At 34.4% G+C, this 22,744-nt stretch overlaps 1 protein-coding gene across 6 annotated transcripts in view; it reads left to right on the forward strand.

Moving 5' to 3' along the window:
• Positions 1-22,744, forward strand: part of CDC42BPA (CDC42 binding protein kinase alpha) — a 338,092-nt gene that overhangs the window by 260,391 nt on the left and 54,957 nt on the right. For 3 of the 6 annotated variants that reach the window (XM_008069337.2, XM_021718209.1, XM_021718210.1), the window contains one exon: positions 1,750-1,826. In XM_008069337.2, coding sequence (XP_008067528.1) covers positions 1,750-1,826 — 77 coding nt within the window. Of the gene's footprint in view, positions 1-1,749; positions 1,827-2,881; positions 2,930-12,453; positions 12,493-22,125; positions 22,231-22,744 lie in introns of all 6 variants that reach the window. The other 3 variants (XM_021718207.1, XM_008069336.2, XM_021718208.1) reach the window with 3 other exon arrangements.

Genomic DNA, 22,744 nt, shown 5'->3' on the forward strand with positions numbered 1-22,744 from the left:
AACTTTACTTGAGCATTTTCCAGTAATGTGAAAGCTAAATGTGATTAACAGCTCTATTACATGAACTTCTTAAACTTTTCCTTAATGTGGGTGTTAAGAATGTGAAGATTTAATAAAAAGTAATTCAGAATGTTATTTTTTTTAATCAAGAGATTTCTTATATGCAGTTCTTCAAAATTCATTTTCCTGATAAAGGCCATCACTGAGTACTGAACTAGTTAATGGACTTTATATTAGGCCTAAGTGGCTTCCTGTCGTTTCTCAGCCCTGCAACACAGTGAGATAAAGCTGGTTGGGTCTCTTCATCTACTTTTAGAATTGTGCAATACAGAGAGTAATCACATAAAGGAGCTAACATAAAAAGTCCATTAAAGGTAGTTAATGCTTAATACATTGTCGTTGACTGAATTTCTTAGTGAGCAAGAAAGGAAAGAAGCCCAGAAAAAGTAAATAGGAACTCAGATTAGGAGCACAGCTATTGTGCTGAAATGAAAAAAAACCAAGCTGCGTTTAAAATCATGAAGAGTAGAAGGGAGATAACATTATTTAGTGAGGAGAAGAGAAAAAATACATAAGCCATGAATAACTTGCCCTAAGGGCAATTTAATAGGAAAGAGCCAGTGCCAGTGACAACATGCACACTAGATGTTATTGACTGCTTCATTTTTAGAATAGACACAAACTTAAAAACAGGGAGACTTATGCTTATCACATTGCTTTATGAACACATGTTAACCACAGCTTTTTAATTTGGATTTTGAGTATTACAGAATTCACATTTACTATATGTTGTTATGTACTATACTACTTAAGTAATATAACATGATGTTTACATTATGGGGCAAGGATTTTTCAAATTGTTTACTATTATTTCCTTAAGTGTCTAGAACAGTATCTGGCATATAATAGACTCTCAATAAATATTTGTTGATTGAATGAATTTCTGAACATGTTGCCTTATCTGGTAACTATATTACTAGAGAGTAATATAGTTAAAACACAAATTAGTTTATGTCAATTCCTTAGGATATGGATATCAAAAATACGTGATTGGTTATTTGGCTTTTTTTTCCTCCCTCGTATTTATTATTATTTATATGTTTTAAGAATTATTTGGGAAATTATGCATTTAAAGTTAATACCATAGCCAAGAAATATGTATGAATTTTTAACAGTTCATACAAACTTAAAACTGATGTTTGGAATATTCATCCTGTCAATTAAAAAAATACTTGAAATCAGATTGACAAAAGCTTTTTTGTAATTAAGTACATTTGTTTTATCACTACATTGTTTTCCTATAAAAGATTGTTTATGTTAGACAGTGTATGCTGTATACCTGATAAGACTATTTCAAAACACAAGCCTGCTTTGGTGTTAAATTATCTTAGAAAAATCAGACATAAACAGGCCCCTAATTTTAAAATCCTCTCAAGTCTACCATGAGGTTTAATGTGACTTTGTATGATGTACTATATGGAAAAAAAAAAGAAACTCAATAACTTAAGTAACTCAAGTAACTCCAGAAACAAGTATTTCATGGAAACTGATATAATTGAACTATTAGGTGATAGTCTAGGAAACACTAATTTTTTAAGTTTTTTAAATATGTAGAATTAATAGTAGTGATCATCTTTTTTAATACAGTAGTTTTTGAACTGATTTTAGTAGATTCAGACTGGAAGCGTTATCCATTAAAATTAGTTTTTGTCGTTGTAGTTTTAAAAAAAAGTTGCTGCTGTCTTCTAGGTATAGAGCACCAAGACTCACAGCATTCTTTCTTGGCATTTTTGAATACGCCTACCGATGCTCTGGATCAATTTGAAGTAAGTATTAAACTTTTCTGATATCCTCTGTGGTCAATTTAAAATTCATTGGCAGTAAGATTGTTTTATTACATCCCATATGAAAGGACCTAGAATGTTAAGTAAACAAAAACATTAGGAAAGGAATATGTTCTGCATTATTATGGAGACTATAATCCCATTTGTATTTAACAAAACATGTAAGAAAGGTCTAAATATGAGTCTTATTGTAAGATTTAAAAGCAATTTCATCCCCCCTAAAAAACAGGAAGAGTAGGACAAATTTCAGCTTTTGGAATAATTTCAACGCTTTTCTTTTTTCTCCAAAGCATAGAGCCACAATAAAAAATCGTGAAAATATTAAAGCTCACAATATGGTTTTGCTGGTTTTCATTTCAAATCAATTTATTTTTTTCAAGTGTACAATAAGGAATGCTTTTCTGTTAAAATTATTATAAGACTGTTACACAGATTCTACAATAATGAAATAGTGATTATATAACTCTTGCTCATTTCTTGCTAGTTTAAGTTTTTGTTGAAAAAATCAATTTCATGTTATAAAGTATAGTTTTGTCTTAGAACACTTAAATTGATGATTATCTCTTTATTCAACAAATAATAATGTGTATCTATATGCAAGGCACTGTTCTAAGTGCTGGAGATACAGTAGTGACCAAAATAGGCAAAGTTCATCCCTCAGAGAACTTACATTCTGGTGGGAAGAATTAGAAGCAGAGATTCTGTTGCTTACTTTTAGTTGTTATCTTCTAAAGTGCTTACATTTAATTTGATTATTAATGATTTGTCATGAGCTTCATTTTATTATATTTTGGGCATAGTATATTAATTTTATTTTATTCCTGTGGGAATGGAAAGAAGAATCATTCTTTTAAAAGTAAACAATGAATCTTTAAGTTTCTTAAGAACGATGATAGTGACTGCTTTTCTCATTTATTTATTTGAATTAATGTCATTTGCCTTTCAATTGTTTTACAAAATTTTTGATTTATTATTCGTTCTTATTAAATTGCTTCATCCATATTTTCTATTTTTTTACTGCTGTATTCGTTAAATAGGATTCCTTTTCTTCTTCCTCATCTTCACTGATTGATTTTTTGGATGACGTAAGTCTTTGATTTTCAAACCAATGCATCCTTCAGTAAAAGAGATCAGTGAATTGATTTGAAGAATTTGTCAAGTAATGCAGTCAGTTTTAGAAATACCACACTTGAAAATTTATCTGTAAACCAAAATATGCTTTTTTCCTGTCTTAAATATGATGAAGAGTTTATCATTATTAAACATAATAAAAATAATAATATATCTTTTGAAATGCTTTGACCATTGGATAATCTCTATGTTTTCAATCTTTGTGAGAATTCTAAAGACTGAAATGCTTATTTAATTGTTGTCACTATATATATCGATAATTGTTCATTTTTATTTTTCATGGTGATTTCTATTTTCTTTCCCCTTTTCAGCACTTTACTGTTTAATTTATATGTTGGTTAAAAATAAACCTCTTGTGGTATACTCAGAAAACATTACTTTTTAATTAAATTCTCCAATAGATTTTATTGTAACACAATTATAAGAGTATAAATCAATTTTTAATGCTGACAGAATTTCTCTTCTAATGTGGAAAGTAATTTAGTTAACATAAGCACTATATGTGCTATAAATTGACTGCATTATCATTTTCTCTCCTGAATTCTATAGAGTGAATAATTTAAAAGTTCCTATTAAATGTGTATATTCAATCTCTTTACATTATTGCCTGGCATAACATTCTCTGTATTCTCTCTAAATGGCATAGTAAACCTTATCCTAAAGCATTTTGTTTTCCTGTTGAACATTCAGTCTTTACAGAAATGGGGAAACAAAATGGATTCAAATGCAAATATTTTTCATAGAGTCATTTTTAAAGGCAGTGAAAATTTTTTAATGTTTTATTTTATGTTTTGTCAGAATACTTGCAATATTAAGAAGGGTAGTTAGCATAATTTTCCACTAAAGGAACCTCTTGATCTGGATGTTTTAAAATTATTGAACTGAAAAGTGATTTTAGTATGTTTTAAATACCAAAGTACCAAACCAAAGTAGTACATTTTTATTCTAAATGGAAATGGTTTTGTTATTCTTGAAGCAAAAACTTATTCTGGTTAATTCTATATTGTGTTAAATAGAGAACTTTTCTGATGTACAATGGTATTGCATGTTATAATCTGCTGTTTGGTATATTAAAATACTCTATATGGTATTTCCATATATATATCATTCACCTTAGAAAGCATGGGAAGGAAGTTTGAGTAAATTATTTTAGTTGTTCTTTCCAGTAGAAAACCATTTTGAATTTTCTTTCTAACAAATTCATCCCACCATCCTGTCTCTCCACACACACAAAAAAATTTCTGGTATAAAACATAGAAGCAGTATGTATTTTGGCAGATAAATGATCTCTTCTCAGCAGATTACCCTGCAGGAGCGCACACTTCATCCAGGTCCCCAGCTTTTTTCAGCTCTCACAGGCACTCTGCCACTGCCACTCCTGGCTGTAATGCCTGAGTGCCCAGGTCACCACCATTTCCCACTGTTACTTTTCTCATCCTTTACCCACTATTATGCAGACATATGACTAAATTTCATAGCAATACAAAAAAAAACTCCTAGTATAAAAAGGAGTCAAGTTCACAAAAACTACAAATTAAGATTCATACTCCAGCTTTCAAAAAGCATGATTTCCCTTTTATGTGCTTTTTTACACTTCATTCTTATATATTGGTTAAGTGCATAAGCAGGCTCAAATCCTTCCTGTACTGCTTTCTAGATGTATGGTTTGGAGGAAGTTATCTTTTTTTCCCTCCTTTCTCTGCTTTTATTCATGGATTGGAGGAAGTTATCTAACCTTCACACACTCTAGTTTGCTCATCTGACAAACAGGAGTAATAATACAACAAATCTCATAAGGTTGTTTATTATTTCCTTACTCTTAATAAGTTGATTTCTCCCCTTTTTTTTGTATTCTCTTTAACTTCCTTTCTTGTCCATCACTTCAGTTGCACTTAAATTCTTTCTTAGTTCCTCATCACTCAGCCTTCCACCCACCACCAATATGAACCACTCTACTTTCCTTCAAAATTGTCAGATCATATTACCATTGGAAGATGATTTTTATCAGTCAGGCAAAGCCCCAGCAGTAAGCTCACATTTAAAAAATATATTTTATATTTAATCTATAATTTATGGCACAAATTTCTTGTTTCTCTTCATAGTTCATAACTATGATCACCCTTTCTAGAGTATTCATCCATTTATCTGATCCTCAAGGTCATAGCAGAATGATGTTTTGAACAGTGGTATTTAATCTTTGGCATACTTAAGTTCAGCATCCAAGGTATTTAGTATAAAACTCAAGTTCATCTGTAGCTCTCTTTCTGTTAGGCATTTGGATTCCCAAGGAACAAACCCAAATTGTGATTGTTCTTTGTGCTAAATCTAGTTATATTGTGCATGGTGCTTCCTTCTTGTCTTTCTCATTTGTTTTCTACCTCATTGCTGTAGAAGACATTATATTGAAGACCTAAAAACTGAATTGCAGCAGGAACTTGTAAATATAAAAGGGAATAAGGCTAGTATTAAAAATTGCAGAAATCAAGTTTTCTTTGGTGTCTGCATATCATCATGAATTGTCTCCCCCGTGCCCAGGGGCCCAGTGTTGTCAGAGCTTTACCACCAGTGTCTCTTCTCCAAAGTTACTGTCTACTTTTATTGTCCCACATAGGACTCTTAAAATTGTAATTACTGTATTTGTTGTATATATATTTAGACTCTGGGTCTCACTCTGTCACCCAAGCTGGAGTGCAGTGGTACAATCTTGTTTCATTACACCCACAACCTCATGGGCTCAAGCAATCCTCCCAACTCATCATCCCAAATAGCTGGAGCTACAAGTGTGTGCCACTACTCCCAGCCAACTTTTGGGTTTTCTTGTTGTTGTTGAGGTGAGGTATCAGTATGTTGCCCAGGCTGGCCTGGAACTCCTGGACTCAAGTGATCCTCTTGCCTTGGCCTCCCAAAGTGCTGGGATTACAGGCTTGAGTCACTGCCCCTGTAATTACTTTATTTAAAACAGTACACATAGTCACTCTCCCACCTTTAAATTTTCCTCTGCATGTTTTGCCCGTTAATTCAAAATTCAAATAAGTGCTAGAACTTTGGGCAGTATGAGATGTTCAAAACAGGATGCTTTCCTTTTACGTCACACTGTTCAGTAAATTCTTCTATGTGTAAGAATATCTTTGACAGAAGAGAAGGAATATATGTAGTACCAGTCACTTCTTTCCCTCTGGAAAAATGAAAGGAGGCAGCCCAGCAAAGCAGAAATACTCTCAACACTCTGCTTCTGTAACTTAGGAGGAGGTAGGCATTTGAGTTTTTCTGCATGTAGAAATATAGACTTTTAAAGGAGAAAAGAACTTTAGAAAATACTTTGCCTACTGGTTTTAACTATTATTTATCACAACACTCTCCTGTTAGTAAGAGTTCATAGGTTAATCTCCCATTAGTAAGAGAAATTTTTAGGGTTCTCAATCTTGGGGTAGTAGGGAAGTATGATGATAAAGAGTTATGCAAAACATGATTTAGGACAGATACAGGAGGGTTTGAGTTACTTTTAAGAAAAATTGAGACCACTTTGGTAAGACTACTTCATTAAATCATTGTTGTAAGAAGTATTAAGAAAGCAGTAGAACAGATACCAAGATCCTTTCTACAATGGAAATTATTCCCTCTTCTACTGTTGTCTTTTTCCCTCAACCTCACATGGGCTCTCTGTGATTAGTCCTTATTAAGACCAGTCTCAGCTGGGTACGGTTGCTCAAGCCTGTAATCCCAGCCCTTTGGGAGGCCAAGATGAGAGGATTGCTTGAGACCAGGAGCTCGAGACCAGCCTGGACAACTTGGTGAGACCTCATCTCTACAATAAATAAAAAAGAATTAGCTGGGCATGGTAGCTCGTGTCTATAGTTCTAGCTACTTGGATGGATGAGGCAGAAGGATTGCCTGAGCCCAGTAGATCGAGGCTGTGGTGGCTGTGAGCGTGTCACTGCACTCCAGCCTGGGCGCCAGAGTGAGACTCCAACTCAAATAAACAAAACAAAACTAGTTTCATCCTCTAGGAAACAGCCAGGGTGAGGGACAAATGGAGCTCAGCAGCTTGGATTTTCTCATCTCTCTCCCCCATCCATTCCCTTCATCCCAATAGAAACAGATCTAGGGGTCATTACATCAAGCTTATAGCAGCTTTCTACTCTATTTAGTTCATTTTCTTCTTTTCAACTGAACTTAAAAAAACTGTATTAAAAGATAATACTAATTAGTCAAAAATTACTTGTTCTTTACATATGATAAACATATTGTCACATGTTAAATATGTGCTAGATAAGTTTTGAGTTTTATCAAGTTACAGTTCTACAGTTTCTTCAGAGAAATAGAAATTATCCACTTACCTGCCAAATGGGAATGTGTTCAACATGCTTTTTGGAAGTTGTCTTACTTTGGTATACTGAGAAGAGAGTAAACCAAGGAATTAAAGCTCTAGAATATAAGTGTTAGACATAAAGGAATAAGGATAGTGTCTATAGTACAAACAGTCTGGTCTTCTTGTTATTGTTTTCCTTTCTTGTATTCTGGCATATAAGAAAAGCAAGTAGTCTGAGAGTATTGGCAGGCTGAGTTCTTGACCTGGTTTTAACCTCATGTAAAATCTTACTAAGATGTTCCAAATATTTCATTTCAGTCATAGCTTCTAGCTCCCTTCATTCATCTTTGGATTTTAACATTATTCTCTTCCCCAGCTTCCTTTTTACAGATGATCATAACCAATCCCTGAAATCTGAGTCTTGGCAGCATGGTTTAGCTATACCAAGAAAAAGTTAATCAATCATATGTGAAAATGAGTAGAATACAGAAAATTTTAAAATATACATTGTAAAGAGTTTTAATTCTAATACGAAAATTGGGCCTCACTCCTTCTGAGAAACTGTGGCATTGCTGAAATTTTCTCTTTCATTTCTTGTTTTTAAAACTTCCATCCTCATGTTCATCACAACCTTACTTGAAGACCTCATATTTCAAAAAATTATTATATTCAATTCTTCTTCAATTTAGGCAATATATTATATTGTATATGCTTGTGTATTGATATTATTTAATGTATCTTATATGTTTCGGCAGTCTAGAAGGAAAGAACCGGGACTACATAGTCCATTTCTTACCTCTTTGGTCTCTTATCAAATAAGACCTCTGAAATTCATTAAATGAACCTATGAGCCAAATTATGTACCCCTGAGATTTGTTATTTCCTTTGGTGGCTTCTTGTATGCTTACCTCCCTCCATATTCACCCTTAAAGTTTCGGTGGCAGTGTACATGTTTTAAAGCAGTATTTTATTGAACATTCAGTGTTTATAGAAAACCATGATGAGTGTGGGTATATATAAGGGAGAGAGAATATGTGTTTTTCTCTAGTTGTATTTCAAGAAAAAGTAAAACTCACTTTTTTTTATTAAAAACATGAAAATAGAGACCAGCCCAGGCAACTTGGTGAGACCTTGTCTTTACAATAAATAAAAATTAGCCGGGCTACGTGCCTATAGTTCCGGCTACTTGGAAGACTGAGGCGGAAGGATTGCCGGAGCCCAGCGGGCTGACTGGGGTGGCTGTGAGTGTGCCACTGCACTCCAGCCTGGGCAACAGAGTGAGACTCTAACTCAAAAAAAAAAAACAAAAAAAACCCCATAAAAATCATTGATTTTTAGTTGAGCACTTTGATAAAAAATTATTGGTATAGTGATTTAGTATAATTATTAGCTTTAAACAATGCCAGCTTAGAAAATGTGTTGTTCTGCAAATTCAAAAATAGTTTGGAAGGCATTTTAACTTGTTTTTAGTATAGTAGTGATTAAATATTGATGAGATTATTCATGCTCTTTTTCATGCTGTTAGCATATTCCACACTCTAGTCTAAATGTAGGGATCCCCCAAAAGTAAAGGTTTCTTTATGTAAAAATTTTAGCACATTTTTCATGTATAGTACTGTACTATGCACAATCGTGGATGCAAAGATAAAACAGATGCAGAAGTTGACCTCAGAATGCTTATTTTGCTGTCAGAAAAAAAATAAATACATAGCTATAACCTTTGCAGTATGGAGACAACAAATGCCATGAGAAATATGAGGGGGGCCCAAAAAAATCAAAATTTATTTATTAAAATTGTGTATTCTTACATGTTTAAACTTCAGTTACCTTCAAAGAACTCTCCGTTTGACGGAATATACCTATGAAGACACTTTTTCCACTTCTCAAAACAGATTTTGAACTTGTCGATTTTGATGTCTTTTAGTACTTCGGCCACTTATTGTTTTACCTATTCCACACTGGCAAAACATTTCCCTTTGGGGACATTTTTTCCATCTGGGGAAACAAAAAAAAAAGTGTTGCTCAGGATGAAATTGGGTGAATAGGGAGAGTGGGGCATGGGAGTCATGACATTTTTGGTCCAAAACTGCCGAACACTCAGTGTGGTGTGGACAGGTGCACTCATAAATCATCCATTATGAAATGAGCAAATACATTGAAAGAATCGCTAAAAAAAAAATTCACTGAAGCTGAACACAGCCTCTCATAGCAAAGCTAGCTGATATGTGGATTCCGACGGGTTCCAAGCACACTTACCTAGTGAGGGAAGCCTGTACTACAAGGGACTCACCTTCCAAAAAATAATTCCAATTTTTTGGGGGAGGTCTCCCTTTATACCTTAGTTAAGTACTGTGGAAGTTTATAGGGACTCATTCAACATTTGTTGAGAATTTTTAAATTTATAGTCTTGATGCTAATAAGCATAATACACAATTACCTGCCTAGAGGAAAAGACAAATATCAACAATAACTATAACACTATGTGGGATGTACACAATAATAAAAAAGATGTGGACTATATGTTATGAGAGTACAAAGGAAAGATACCTTACTGAACCAAGAGGATCCAGAAAAGCTTTCTAAAGGAAATAATGCATGAACTGGTCTTCACCATTGAGTGTAGCCCACAAAATAAAAGAGGAACTGCATAAAAGAAGCAAATTATAGACAGGCAGAATGCAGGTGGTATGGCACGGGGCAGGGAGGTGCAGGGACTGAGGAAAATTTCAGTTTTGCTCGTTGAAAGCAAAAAGGATGAGGAAGGGATTAATGAAAAATGAGTGTAAAGACTTAGACAAAGGCCAAAATCAGGATGACTTTATATTCTACTTTGTGGAGCTTAGATTTAATTATTATTAAAAGATATAACAGAAGGGAAAGGCGACAGCTTTGTTTTGGGCAAATTAAGTTTGAGATACCTGAAGAACATCCATGTGAAGATGTCCAGCAGACAGATATGAGTCAGGAGCTTAAGGAAGAAGCGTGAACTGGCAATAGAGATTTGGAAACGATCAGCATAGTTGAAAGTGGATGAGCTTCGCCAGGGAGAAGGTTGCAGCATGAGAAAAGCAGTGAGCCCTTAACAGAAAGCTGGGATCTTCAGCTTTGAGTTGGGAGCAGAGGAATAGAACTCCATAAAAGAGAAAGAGCAACGGTTGAGACTGAGATTACTCAGAAAAGTCCCTGTCACAGAAACTAAGGGAATGAAGGGGAACATTCAGCGACGTCAGGTACAACAGAGATTGCTGTTCTGATAGGACAAGCAGGAAATACTGATCTGAACAGTCTCAGAATGGTTAAAGCAGAATCCAAATACTGAGAAGTGAATTGGGAGGTTAGGAACTGAAGACAGTGATTGTGTACCATTTTTCAGGAGTTCGTCTGAGAAAGTTTGAATCCTAGCTCTACCACTTAACAGTTTTATGACCTTAGTTAAGCGAATTAATCTGTTTTCTTCATCTTGAAAGTGAAGATTGTAGTTCCTACCTTGTAGGGTTTCTGTCAGAATTAACTGTTCATATGGAAAGTATCTACATATACTCTGCACACAATGTTAACTTGTTATGGTTATTAAGGAGAAGAGAGAGATTAAATGATAGGTAGAGGAAGGGTTGAATTGGTTTGTTTGTTTGGCGTTTTAATATTAGGGGAAAAAGGAAATGAGAAAGGTTCTTCCTATTCATAACTGAGGGAAAGTAACTAGGTTTGAACCTGAGACTTAAACCTCAGTAATGGAAAAACTTACTTAGAAACCTATAGGCCTTTAACTATTGCTATTAACTCTTTGGGACACAGTGTTTGAATCACTTTCTATTCCTGTTTCCTATAGAAAGAAACAATAAGTCCTATTTACCTATCTGCCAGAGTTACTCTAACAACAAAACTGATAGTCTTGAGTAATGTTTCTTAGCCTTGACCTTTTCACTTTTCTCTTAAATCTTCTGTAATTCCTAGGACTAAGTTTATAAATTCCCTTCTCTAGGTCCCCGTAAAAATCTTACACATCCCTCTTCTAGGTTCCCATACAAACCTTGTGTATATCTGTGTGGTAGCATTTGTCCCATTGCCAGCATGATGTCTTTTCTACCAATCTGTGAACTGCCATGCCTTGTTTATCGTTAAATCCCTTATAAAGTCTGCATAGTACCTGATGTATTGTAAACTCTCAACAAATGGTAGGTTGGATTGATTGTAAGAAATTGTCTTATAAATAAGGTTCATATTTATGTTTGTGAAGCTTTACTTACTGAGCATTACAAAATTTTAAAAACATGGCCGGGCGTTGTGACTCAAGCCTGTAATTCCAGCACTTTGGGAGGCTGAGATGAGAGAATTGCCTGAGCCAGTGGGTTCTAATCAGCCTGGGCAACGTGTAGAGACCTTGTCTCTACAATTAAAAAAAAAGAAAATCAGCCGGGTGTGGTAGCATGCACCTGTAGTTCCGAATACTTGGAAGGCTGAGGCAGAAGGATCGCCAGAGCCCAGCAGGTTGACACTGGGGTGGCTGTGAGTGTGCTACTGCACTCCAGCTTGGACGATGGAGTGAGACTCCAACTCAAAAAAATAAATAAAAATGTGAAAAATATTTTGAGATAATTGTTACTTTTTCCTAATTGCGTATTAACATCAGAAAGGCAAAGGCCTCTCTTTTGAGTAAGCCTAGGGGCTAGTTGGGATAGATCATATCATTCAAGTAACAGTTTGTTTTAGTCCATTGTTGTTAATTCTAAAGTCCTAATTTTACTTTTATCATTTAAAAGAATCATCTTTGAAAAGAGTAAGAATTTGTCAGGCAAATGTCTAAAGTAAGCCTAGTTAATTAGTTTATTAAATGCTTGCCAGCACTAAATCATAATTATCTAGATTCTCTTTGTTCTCCTATGTTTCAGTCTGCTACTGCCAACCTTTCCAGAAAAGAAATTGTCCATCACTTGACAAAATGTTATTTTGTGGGTCACTGTACGTGGGCCACATGAAAAATTTATCAACCTTAGACCTGTCTGAGTAACTGTTTCTTTACTATCCTATCCTCCAGTTTTTCCTGAAAATATGTGTACTTTCAACCTATTCAAAAATGTGGCTTTATATGTCTGTTAATATGGTAATAATCATTGAGTCTTATGTGTGTAAATATTTGTAACACGTAGTATTCTCCTTTCTCTGTTGAAGCGCTCTCCATCCTGTACTCCAGCTAGCAAAGGCAGACGTGTAAGAGACTGTTGTACTTTGTATACCCATCCTGATGCCTTCTACCCCTCTTATCCTTTTGCCTGTGGTTGCAGAACACTTTAATGTTTTGTGATATATTATTACATTTACTGCATGCTTTGTGCTGCTGCTCCTGCTATTGCTATTCAGCTTTTATGTATTTTCTTTTTTCTTTTTGGCTTTGGCCGTGAAGCTTTAGGAATGTTCATATAAATTTCTGTAAGCAAACTAAGATCATAAGATATCTTTTTTATTTTGATTTGGAAAAAGTGACCCTAAAGTATGCTTTTTAAATTGATCAAATACAAAGTAAATCAGTTTCCAAATAAGAATCTGATATAAGCAAATAAGTAGATATTGCCTAGGAATTTAATTATGTAGAAAGAAAACTTGACAATTCAAATTGTACAAAATTCAAACTAGATTTGGGACACATTATAGATCCTATTGACTAAAGTTTTATGTCAGTTACGGAGAAATTTTGAGAAGGTTGAAAAAATATGTATGAAAAGAATCTCTCTAAATGTGTATAAATTTGAGGAAATATTTTTAATGATAAGTCCTTTAAGATTTTTAAAATGTCTATAACTTGATATATTATTAACATTCTATAACCATCTTCCTATGCTAATGCTTCGTGTTTCTTAACCTGAAATGGGTCAACCCTTACTTTAATGCTACAAGATTCTGACATGCTCAGAGTGGAGACTCTGTATGTGGAAAGGTCTCAAATTTTTCTAAACTATCCTCCATTCCCCAACCAGTCATATGTGTGCATACATACTCTTCAGCTGAAAAGCAACTAGTATTGTTTGTGGGGTTTTCATATACTATGTAAAATAGAAACATTAAAAAGGAAAGTTAATGATAGATGCAAATTTTTAACATTCACCTGTCAGTTTCATGATCACTGGAATTGATCCATATCTTAAATCTAGAATTCTTGGATTTGGAAAGTTCTAAATCAGGGAATTTTCTGATTTATGGAGGACATGGGAAGTAGTAGGGTGGCCTACTGTTTCCTGTTGTCTTATCTTTCTGGTGTGATGAAGGGTTAGTTGTAAAATAAACCTGAAAAGGTTAATATAGCATATATTTTCAGGCTGCTGCTTAATAATGAATAACCAGTTCATTTATCAGTACCAAAGCCAGTAGATCTATGAGTTCAACTGATATTAATTACTGAAGTTTATGAAAGATTTTTGGTTTGATTTCTTGATTGTGTTAAGATTTGTAGAAAGTTAAACCCCTTAGATATTTGGATTAATCAAATTAATCTGAATATATGTTCACCTATATAATCTCTAGAAGAAAAGACCAAAATGTTATGTGCCCATTAGATTCAAATCATCAGCCTATGAATTGACTAAATTTTTAATGAATTGTTTTCTTTTTTTTTTTTCATTAATCAGTATTTTTTATTATGGTTTTGTGGGGTACAGTTAAGGGTTAGGTGTACAATTACGTTTCATTCAGGCACCCTGTTGATAAGAGGTGTTTTCCCATCCCCCGACAGATATTTGCTACTGTTAATCCCATTCCCCTCCCCCCCATAGTTTCCCAGTACCATCAGTCATTTTCTTATAGTATTGCATTGGATGTTCAAGGTCCATTATATGAGTGAGAACATGTGATACTCGGATCTTTGTTTTTGTGAGAGGTCACTCAGTATTATAGACTCTAGTTCCATCCAGGTTGCAGCGAAATTCATGATTTTGTTCTTTTTTATGGCTGCGTAGTATTCCATCGTGTATATGTACCACATTTTTTTAATCCAGTCCTCTTTTGATGGGCAGCATGGTTGTTTCCAGGTTCTTGCTATTGTGAACAACGCTGCGATAAACATACATGTGCAGGTATCTTTTTTATAGAGTGATTTGTGTTCTTCAGGGTATAATGAATTGTTTTCTAATAGGGTTCTAATTTAGAGAAGTTTTGTTTTTCTGATTAATTTTATTATGGATTAATTGCATCTTACTTGCCTTGTAGACTTCTGAGAACTTGGCCACCCAGAACATTTCTATGAATCTTGAAATAAGGAAAATGTTTTGAGGGAGATAGCTGTCATAAGGTCCTTAATTATATGTCTTCATTCTATGGAATATGAGTAAGCCATAATTAACTAGAATCTACTGACATAATTTTTAAATGTAGATGTAATATGTTTGGTTATCTGCTTTCCTGGCTTCCTTCAGTTTTTCTTTGGCTAGGTATGTGGCAAATAAAAAGTCAACTACTGAAAAACGGTAGTACTCTCTGAAGCATCAGTGTCTTTTAGTAGGACACGTACAGTTGGAATACCTAACATGACCTTGAGTCTAACAGTAGCATACAATTTTATGTTGCATACCATATTTGTAGACAAGAAAATATTCATTACTTTTATAAATTTAAAATTCTTTAACCATGAAATGTCACGTGAATGAGGTCATATTAATAAACAATAGTTCCCATATTTTTTTTCTACTATGCTTTTAAGCCTCACTTATGGTTTGAATACTTATGTTCTTTATAAGTAGTGTAATTAGCATAGTGTAAGAAAAATATATTATTAATAATATTATTAATGCCTGAATACAAATGGTTAGGGAGAGTAGTTACATAGTGCTTTCATTAATAGTGAGAAACACTGAATGTCTTATTTCAGATTGTTCCTTTAGAGTTTGGAGCAAAGATTATAAATAGCCAACTTGTGACTTAACTTTCTATTACGTTATCTTAGAACCTTTGTAAATTTTCCGTAGTAGATATTTAAAGCAGTATATTGAAAATAACTAAAAAAGAAGTAAGGCTGACTAAAAAAGTAAAAAAAGAAAATAACTTATGGACTGGGTATGGTGACTCATACCTGTAATCCCAACACTTTGGGAAACTGAGGTCGGAGGATTACTTGAGCCAAAAAGTTCAAGACCAACCTAGGCAACCTAGAAAGACTTCATCTCTACAAAAAATAAAAAAATTAGCTGAGCACAGTGGTCTGTGCCCATAGTCCCCGCTACTCAGGAGGCTGAAGTGGAAGGATCACCTGAGCCCAGGAGACTGAGGCTGCGGTGAGCCTTGATCGTGTCACTGCACTCCAGCCTGGATGGCAGAATGAGACTCCAACTCAAAATAAATAAATAATAAGTTATGAAGAAATTTTTATAAAGAGACACAAGGTACATTATTTGTAACTAATAAGATTACACTTATTGGTCATAACCTTTAGTAATTTATTGTCATGATTTGTTCTAGAATCATGAAATATATTTACTTCTTTCCAAGTGATACTGTACTCCTATTGTACTTTTTAAGAATAAGCTTTTATACAAATCTAATACAAATATCAGATTACTTGCCACTTTGTTTTCAAAATATTACTAGCAAAGGATAAAGGAAATTAATAAAAACTGGGGGGTTTTTTCTGTTAACTTTATTTACCAATATAAACAACATGTTAGGTGCAAGCTATGTTTTAATAGTTGACCATTTATGACACACATCAAATCTTGGTATCTTTAACTTTAAAGCACGGTTTCTTATAAGAATGTTGCTACTTGTACAAATTATAATTATAGATCTATAATTATTTTAAGTGTTAGGAAAGTTTCGATGATACATATTCAAGATGAGTAACTTTAGTTCTTTTATTACTTATAGGAAGACTCTACTGCATAATTTAAGGAATTCTTGATAAAAATCAGACCGTTATCTGACACTGGAAAGGAAATAAACCTTTCTATTTTAATGTACTATTCTAAAAATTTATTTAAGTATCATTTATTAGAAAAAATCTAATAGCTTCAGGGAGCTTTATGAACTTTTAGCATAAATGTTATGCAGTCTGGAAAATATTGTATTCAATGTTTCTGGTTTTTTTTTTTTAAACAGAAGATTATTAAATAAAAATAATACACGAGTAGAGTAGATGTTTTTAATGCCTGTTTATCAGAGTAACTCTTTGAAGTATGTTTGCTTAGAAAAAAAATTAACTAAAAAATAGAAAAAAAATGCATCTGCGTAACAATATTCCTTATTTATTTTTCTCAGTGGATTGCAGCTTAGAAATATTCAATAAATTGTTTATATTGTTCAGTTAAGATGTGTTTCTGGGGGAGTGAGGGCCACCTAGAAACCCAAACTTGACCTGCATGCAGCCTACTTATGTAGTAAATACTTATACCCCACTACTCTATAATAAATAATTTTTTTAAAAAAGATGTGTTTCTTTGGTAGTCTTTGAAATTACCAAAATATGTTAATAAATTTTAACTACCTGCTGCCTTTTTACTATTTCCCCATTTTATTCTTTTTATAATCATAAATCTAATTATAGAATTAAGATATCTCTATTCATGTATTTTATTTATTAGCTTTTGTTACATTCATTGCTTATACCTAATACTATAATATGCATTGCTCATGCTTAATGCTATAATATTTTAGCATACTAAGAATGACAAAAGAAATTTTTTAACCCCTGTGTTTTAAATATAATATTAATAATGATTAAATTGATGTTTAAGGTTTTAAAGTACTATTAATTTGTTACTTTGATGCCATACTATATCTGAATAATTAACAATTAATTAATAAAATGAATTGTAAGGACCGGGTGCACTGGCTAACACCTGTAATCCCAGCACTTTGGGAGACCAAGGAGAGAGGATTGCCTAAGCCCAGGGGTTTGAGACAGCCTGGGCAACTTGGCAAAACCTTGTCTCTACAATAAATAAGTAAATAAATAATTAGCCATCTGTGCATAGTGGCACACGCCTGTGGTTCCAGCTACTTGGCAGGCTGAGGTGGAAGGAGCACCTGAGCCCAGGAGGTCATGGCTGTGGTGGCCATTAGCGTGCTACTGCACTACAACCTGAGCAACAGAGTGAGACTCTGACTTAAAAAAAAAAAAAAAAAATTGTAAGCTATCTTTAAATTCTAGCATGTAGTCATTGCACATTCTGAAAGTTTAATACAATTAATTGCTTCTTAGTGGCTATAATAAGCTGTTAATTATAAATGCATCATAAGCATTTAATTGTAATTAAAATTAGTAATATCTTGAGAACCATAGTCTGATTGGTGATAATTAAAACTTTAATAAAGAAAATATGTGCAATTGTGTTTTACTTATTTTTATTGTTACACCACTTTTAGGATACTGTTTACACAGACAGTAATTCAGAAAGGAAATGAAATATTAAAATCTGTTAATGTTATTGACTTCTTTTAAGAGACTTGGAAATTTATTGTTAAGTTTGATATTTAAAACTTTTTTTGACCTGCGTTTATACTCTTCTTCACCATGCTTTGTCCCTTGTCTTTATGAGAAACACACTGAGAAAGTAAAATGGTAATTTTAAAACTTCAATTATATAGTTATGTTTTTTTAATTCAACATTCAGGCTGTCATTGTAAATGACAGTTCAAGTTTTTAATATGCTCAATACCATCTCAAAATATTTTTTTGACATTTTCATGTATTTTTAATTATTTAGAAAAGAAAACATGATTTTGTTTAATATCTGAAATTGATTTTTATTTTAAGAGCATACAGCTCTAAAAAGCTAGTGTGGTAATTTTCACTGTGGTATTTTGTTATAATTAATATTGATTTATCTTTTTAAGTGTAACTATTTTTTACTTCTGAGTAAAAGTAAAAGCCACCTTTTACCTCATTCAGCTTAGAAAATCACTTTAAAATCTTTTCTCGATTCTGTTTTCTTTCATTTATATTCCTGGGTAAAGTGAGTCACAGAGAAAGACTTTAATCAATGATAGTAGTTCTTCAGAAAAGCCAACAGATGTGTGTTAAAAACCTCAAGAGTTATTGAGTCACTAGTATATGAAATCACAGATTAACTGATGGTGTATTTTTCATTTTCCCATTTTCTCACTTTCATAGTGTCACATTTCCATAAGGTCATAAAACATGCTGGTAAATGTTTTTAGCAACCAGCTCTGAGGCTGCTTTTTAGGTTCACTGATTTCATGATGTAAACTTTCCATTAGATCTTGTACTGACTGACAGAATGGCTTAAGGTAGTGTGTTCTAATTTCGGTGCAAAAGTATAAAACAGTATGCTCAATTTCTATCAGCTTGTGTTTACCTAGCTTAAAGAGCAGGCTTGCTATAAAATTTAAGCCAGTGCTATTAGAAACAGCAAGCTTTCGCCTTTCTCATTTTTAGAGTTTCAGAAGTAATTGCACCCAGAGATACAAAGCCGTTGACTAGCTATTCAGTCTTATTCACAGCATCACATTTCCCACAGGAACTTATGATTTTGTGTCTTTCAGTCAAGCCATAGGGTTAGAGGCTTTTGTGACAAGTCAGAAACTTTTAAATTTCCTTAAAATGGCTTAGTCTTTTACACATGGAAAATTCTCTTCTTGGACACTTTTTAAAAACTTTATTGGGGGAAGGGGCACACTTCATCAAAAAGGGTACCTGCATAATGAACATTTGTATACCTAGCCCTGAATTGTACCCCACATCTTTAAAATTAAAAATAAATAAATAAATACAACTTTATAAGATGATATTTGAGTCAATTTTAAGTTTTTATTTATTTTTTTGAGTCAGAGTCTCACTCTGTCAGGCTGAAGTGCAGTGGCATGATCACTGCTCACCTCAGCCTCAACCTCCTAGGCTCAGTTGATCCTTTCACCTCAGTCTTTTTAGTAGCTGGAACTATAGGCCCACACTACCACGTCCAGCTAATTTTTTTTATTTTTTGTAGAGAAGAGTTCTTGCTGCCTAGACTGGTCTTGAACTCCTGCACTCGAGCACTTCTCCGTCCTCGACTTTCCAAAGTGCTAGGATTACAGACGTGAGCCACTGAACCCAGCCAGTTTTTGTTTGTTTGTTTTTTGAGTTGGAGTCTCACACCTTCACCCAGGCTGGAGTGCAGTGGCACACACGCCCACAGCCACCCCAGTGTCGACCTGCTGGGCTCCGACCATCCTTCCGCCTCACCCTTCTGAGTAGCCGGAACTACAGACATGCGCTACCATGCCTGGCTATTTTTTATTTTATTGTAGAGACGGGGTCTCGCCAACTTGCCTGGGCTGGTCTTAAACCCGTAGACTCAGCAGTCCACTTGCCTTGGCCTCCCAAAGTGCTGGGATTACAGGCTGAGCCACTGAACCTGGCCCCAGCCAGTGTTAAGTTTTTACAAGTGTAAACTATATCAATTCTGCTTGGTTTATCAATTCCATTTTAACTGGACCCCCTTCCCCATGGACTCTTAATTTTTTGCAATTTATATTATCTTTTAGATACTAGAAGAAGGAGATTTTTAGAAAGTAGAAGATACTTCTGCCTTAATTGCCAACCCAGAGTCATATTTCAGATTAATAATTTAAAGGGATTACCTTCTCCATGGCTGTCCCTGAATAAAATTGTGAAGTGAGTAGAGTTTGTCTTGAGTCCCATTTTCTTCTTTTACTCTCCTTTTCTTGCTCAAAATTCACTGTCAGGAAAGGATACAATATAACTCAGCCACCGTGTTTATTAAATTCCTCTGAGCACCTACGCTGTGGAGATGCTTCTGGTAGAACAAAAGAGTACCGAATTTGTAGTCAAGGGATGAGGTGCAGGCCTGGCTCTCCAGCTTCCCAAGTCATGCTAGTTTTATAAATTCAGCTACATTGCACATACAGAGCTAAAGTTCACCTGGTAAGCTTTCATAAAACTAGTTTCAGTTTTTAAAATGTTGAATTTTCCTAGCAGTTGGTACATATCTGCTGATCCAAATTTCCTAGATGCCCTTACTGAGACACCCCCTTTTTCCCCCCACTTCTTCCAATCCAATAACTGAAGGTGTAAGGCCTGGTGGTAGCTGTGTTGGTCAGCCACACTAAAACCTTGCTTTGTGGGTTACCAGAATACCTGCCCATGCCCAGCACCCTGGGAAGCCATAGTTGGCACCAGTAGTGTTTGCCAGCCTCCTCGACTGTCCCTCCCACACACCTGCCCATTTTTTAAAAATCACCTCTTGAACAGAAGTTGACTATTTTCTTTTTTCTTTTCTCCTGTATGTGTGTGTGTGTGTGTGTGTGTGTCAGTGTCAGTGTCAGAGTTTCACCGTTCCCCAGCTGCAGCATGGCTATCGCAGCCTTGACCTGCTGAGTTCAGGCACTCCTTCAATGTAGTTGGGACTACAAGCACGGGCCACCACACCTGGCTAATTTTTTAAATTTGTTATAGAGACGAGGTCTCACCAAGTTGCCCAGGCTGATCTCAAACTCCAGGCTGGGCTCAGGCAGTCCTCTCGCCTCCACCTTCTAAAGTGCTGAGATTACAGGCATGAGCCGCTTTGTCCGGTGTGGAGTTGACTGTTTGCTAAATATGCAACATAAAAACCCATAACAGTACTCTACATCAGTTGTAGTTGGGCAGATATTCTCAGCTTGAGAAAATCTGTGCCCTTAGAGATTGAAGCCATGTGTCCAGAGTTCTGTTGAGATGAAAACAGAGCTGAAAAGTTACTTTCTAGGGGAACCTTTCTTTTCAAGCATTTCTATTCTCAATCACTTATCATTCGACCCAGAACTTGAAAGAAATTTTGTTTGTTCACTTGCTTCCAATTGCAAGGACCATTATTTTAATTAATTGTTCTAATAATTACACTTTGTCAAAACATTCTTATAACTGCATCTGAATCTTCCATCAGTGGCCATTCTAAAGGATACATTATATGTATCATCATGTCTTCCCACTAAAATATAATCATGATAATAACAAAGGAAAATAAATTTAAATTCATAGTTGAGATCTTTAAGTTGATGCTCTTTTTGTGATTTGTAACGTCTGATTTAACTAGTGTTCTTGCTGTACCACATATTCAAAGCGAGTTCCTGCACCTCCTTTCCAAATTGCCTTTATTACCCTTTCATTTTAAAAACTTCATTCTAGTAATTTTGAAATTGCCAAACTGAATAGTCAGTGTGGTGTTTAAGATTTTTCATGCTAAATTTTAACCCAAAGCATTTTTAATTTCTATAAACAACTGTTTTAAAAAGTTGCTGCTGAATACATAGGATAGAGTTATATAAATGGAATTATCGGGTGCAAACTTTGTAGGCACATGGTAGTGCAGATACTATTCTCATATTTTAATTTTTCTAATAAGTTTAGTAATACTGCTGTCAAATAAAAAAGGCATTTACTTTAGTGACCAAAACAAAGCTGATAGGTTAGTTTCTTTTATTTTCAATTAATGACTAGTAAAAGACCAAATTTTATTCTTTTCAAGGGCAAAATTATCTCAGATCTGCAGTATATTATCTGTATTAAGCACTCTGCAATTATTTCAATGTATGATTTATTTTGTGGAATACAAAAGTTCCATGTGGAATACAAATAATAGGACACACAGTAGGACCAGTGCTCAAAGTAAGAGATCATTGGTGAAGACTGGGGGAGGAACCTTGGTTAACTACTGTTATCTTAATCCTTGTTTACATTAAAGCTAGTGGCTATGCTTTGTATAATGACGCATCCCCTAACGTGAATATTAAAACGAAAATTTGTCACCTTCCTTTCTCAAGAAATGTTTTTCATGATCATGCCTTACAGAAATTTTTCTAAGAGCTGCATATTGTTTAAAAGTGATTTCTTGGGTTTTTGTTTTTCCTTACTTATTTTCCTAGACTGATCCCGTTGAGAACACATATATATGGAACCCGAGCGACAAGTTTTACAGCCAGTCACGGTCCACATCTCCTTCCACATCTAGTGAAGCTGAGCCAGTTAAGGTGCCTTACTGGAGCATCCTTGCTCCCCAACTTTTCATTTGTGTCAGGAAAGAGGGGATTGAATAAAATTAGTAAAATCTGTCTCTCTTCTCTTAGTCAAATATTTTGTGTGATAAATTTCAGTCCATTGGAAATTATTACATATAACTGCTATTGTAGATAGACGTAGAAAACTAAAGTAGCAAGCTGTCCCCAAATACTCAATCTGAAATATACAAAAACTTTAAGTATAAAAATATAATCAGAGAACTACATAGAGCAGAGCATAGTGTTATATAAATTTTGGAATTATCAGATACAAACTTTGTGGGCACATGGCAGTGCAGGTGCTATTCTCATATTTTAATTATTCTAATAAATGTAATAAACCATGCTATAACTTATTTCATCATAAATAGAACTTGAAAATAAAATTGCCAATGAATAGTTTTTTTTTAACTGCTAAGTCAGCAACAGGCATTCTTTGTGTGTGTGTGTGTGTGTGTGTGTGTGTGTGTGTGTGTGTGTGTGTGTG

This window comes from Carlito syrichta, unplaced genomic scaffold (assembly GCF_000164805.1).
Source record: "Carlito syrichta isolate Samal-C Ts95f unplaced genomic scaffold, Tarsius_syrichta-2.0.1 Scaffold311939, whole genome shotgun sequence".
Lineage (NCBI taxonomy): Eukaryota > Metazoa > Chordata > Mammalia > Primates > Tarsiidae > Carlito > Carlito syrichta.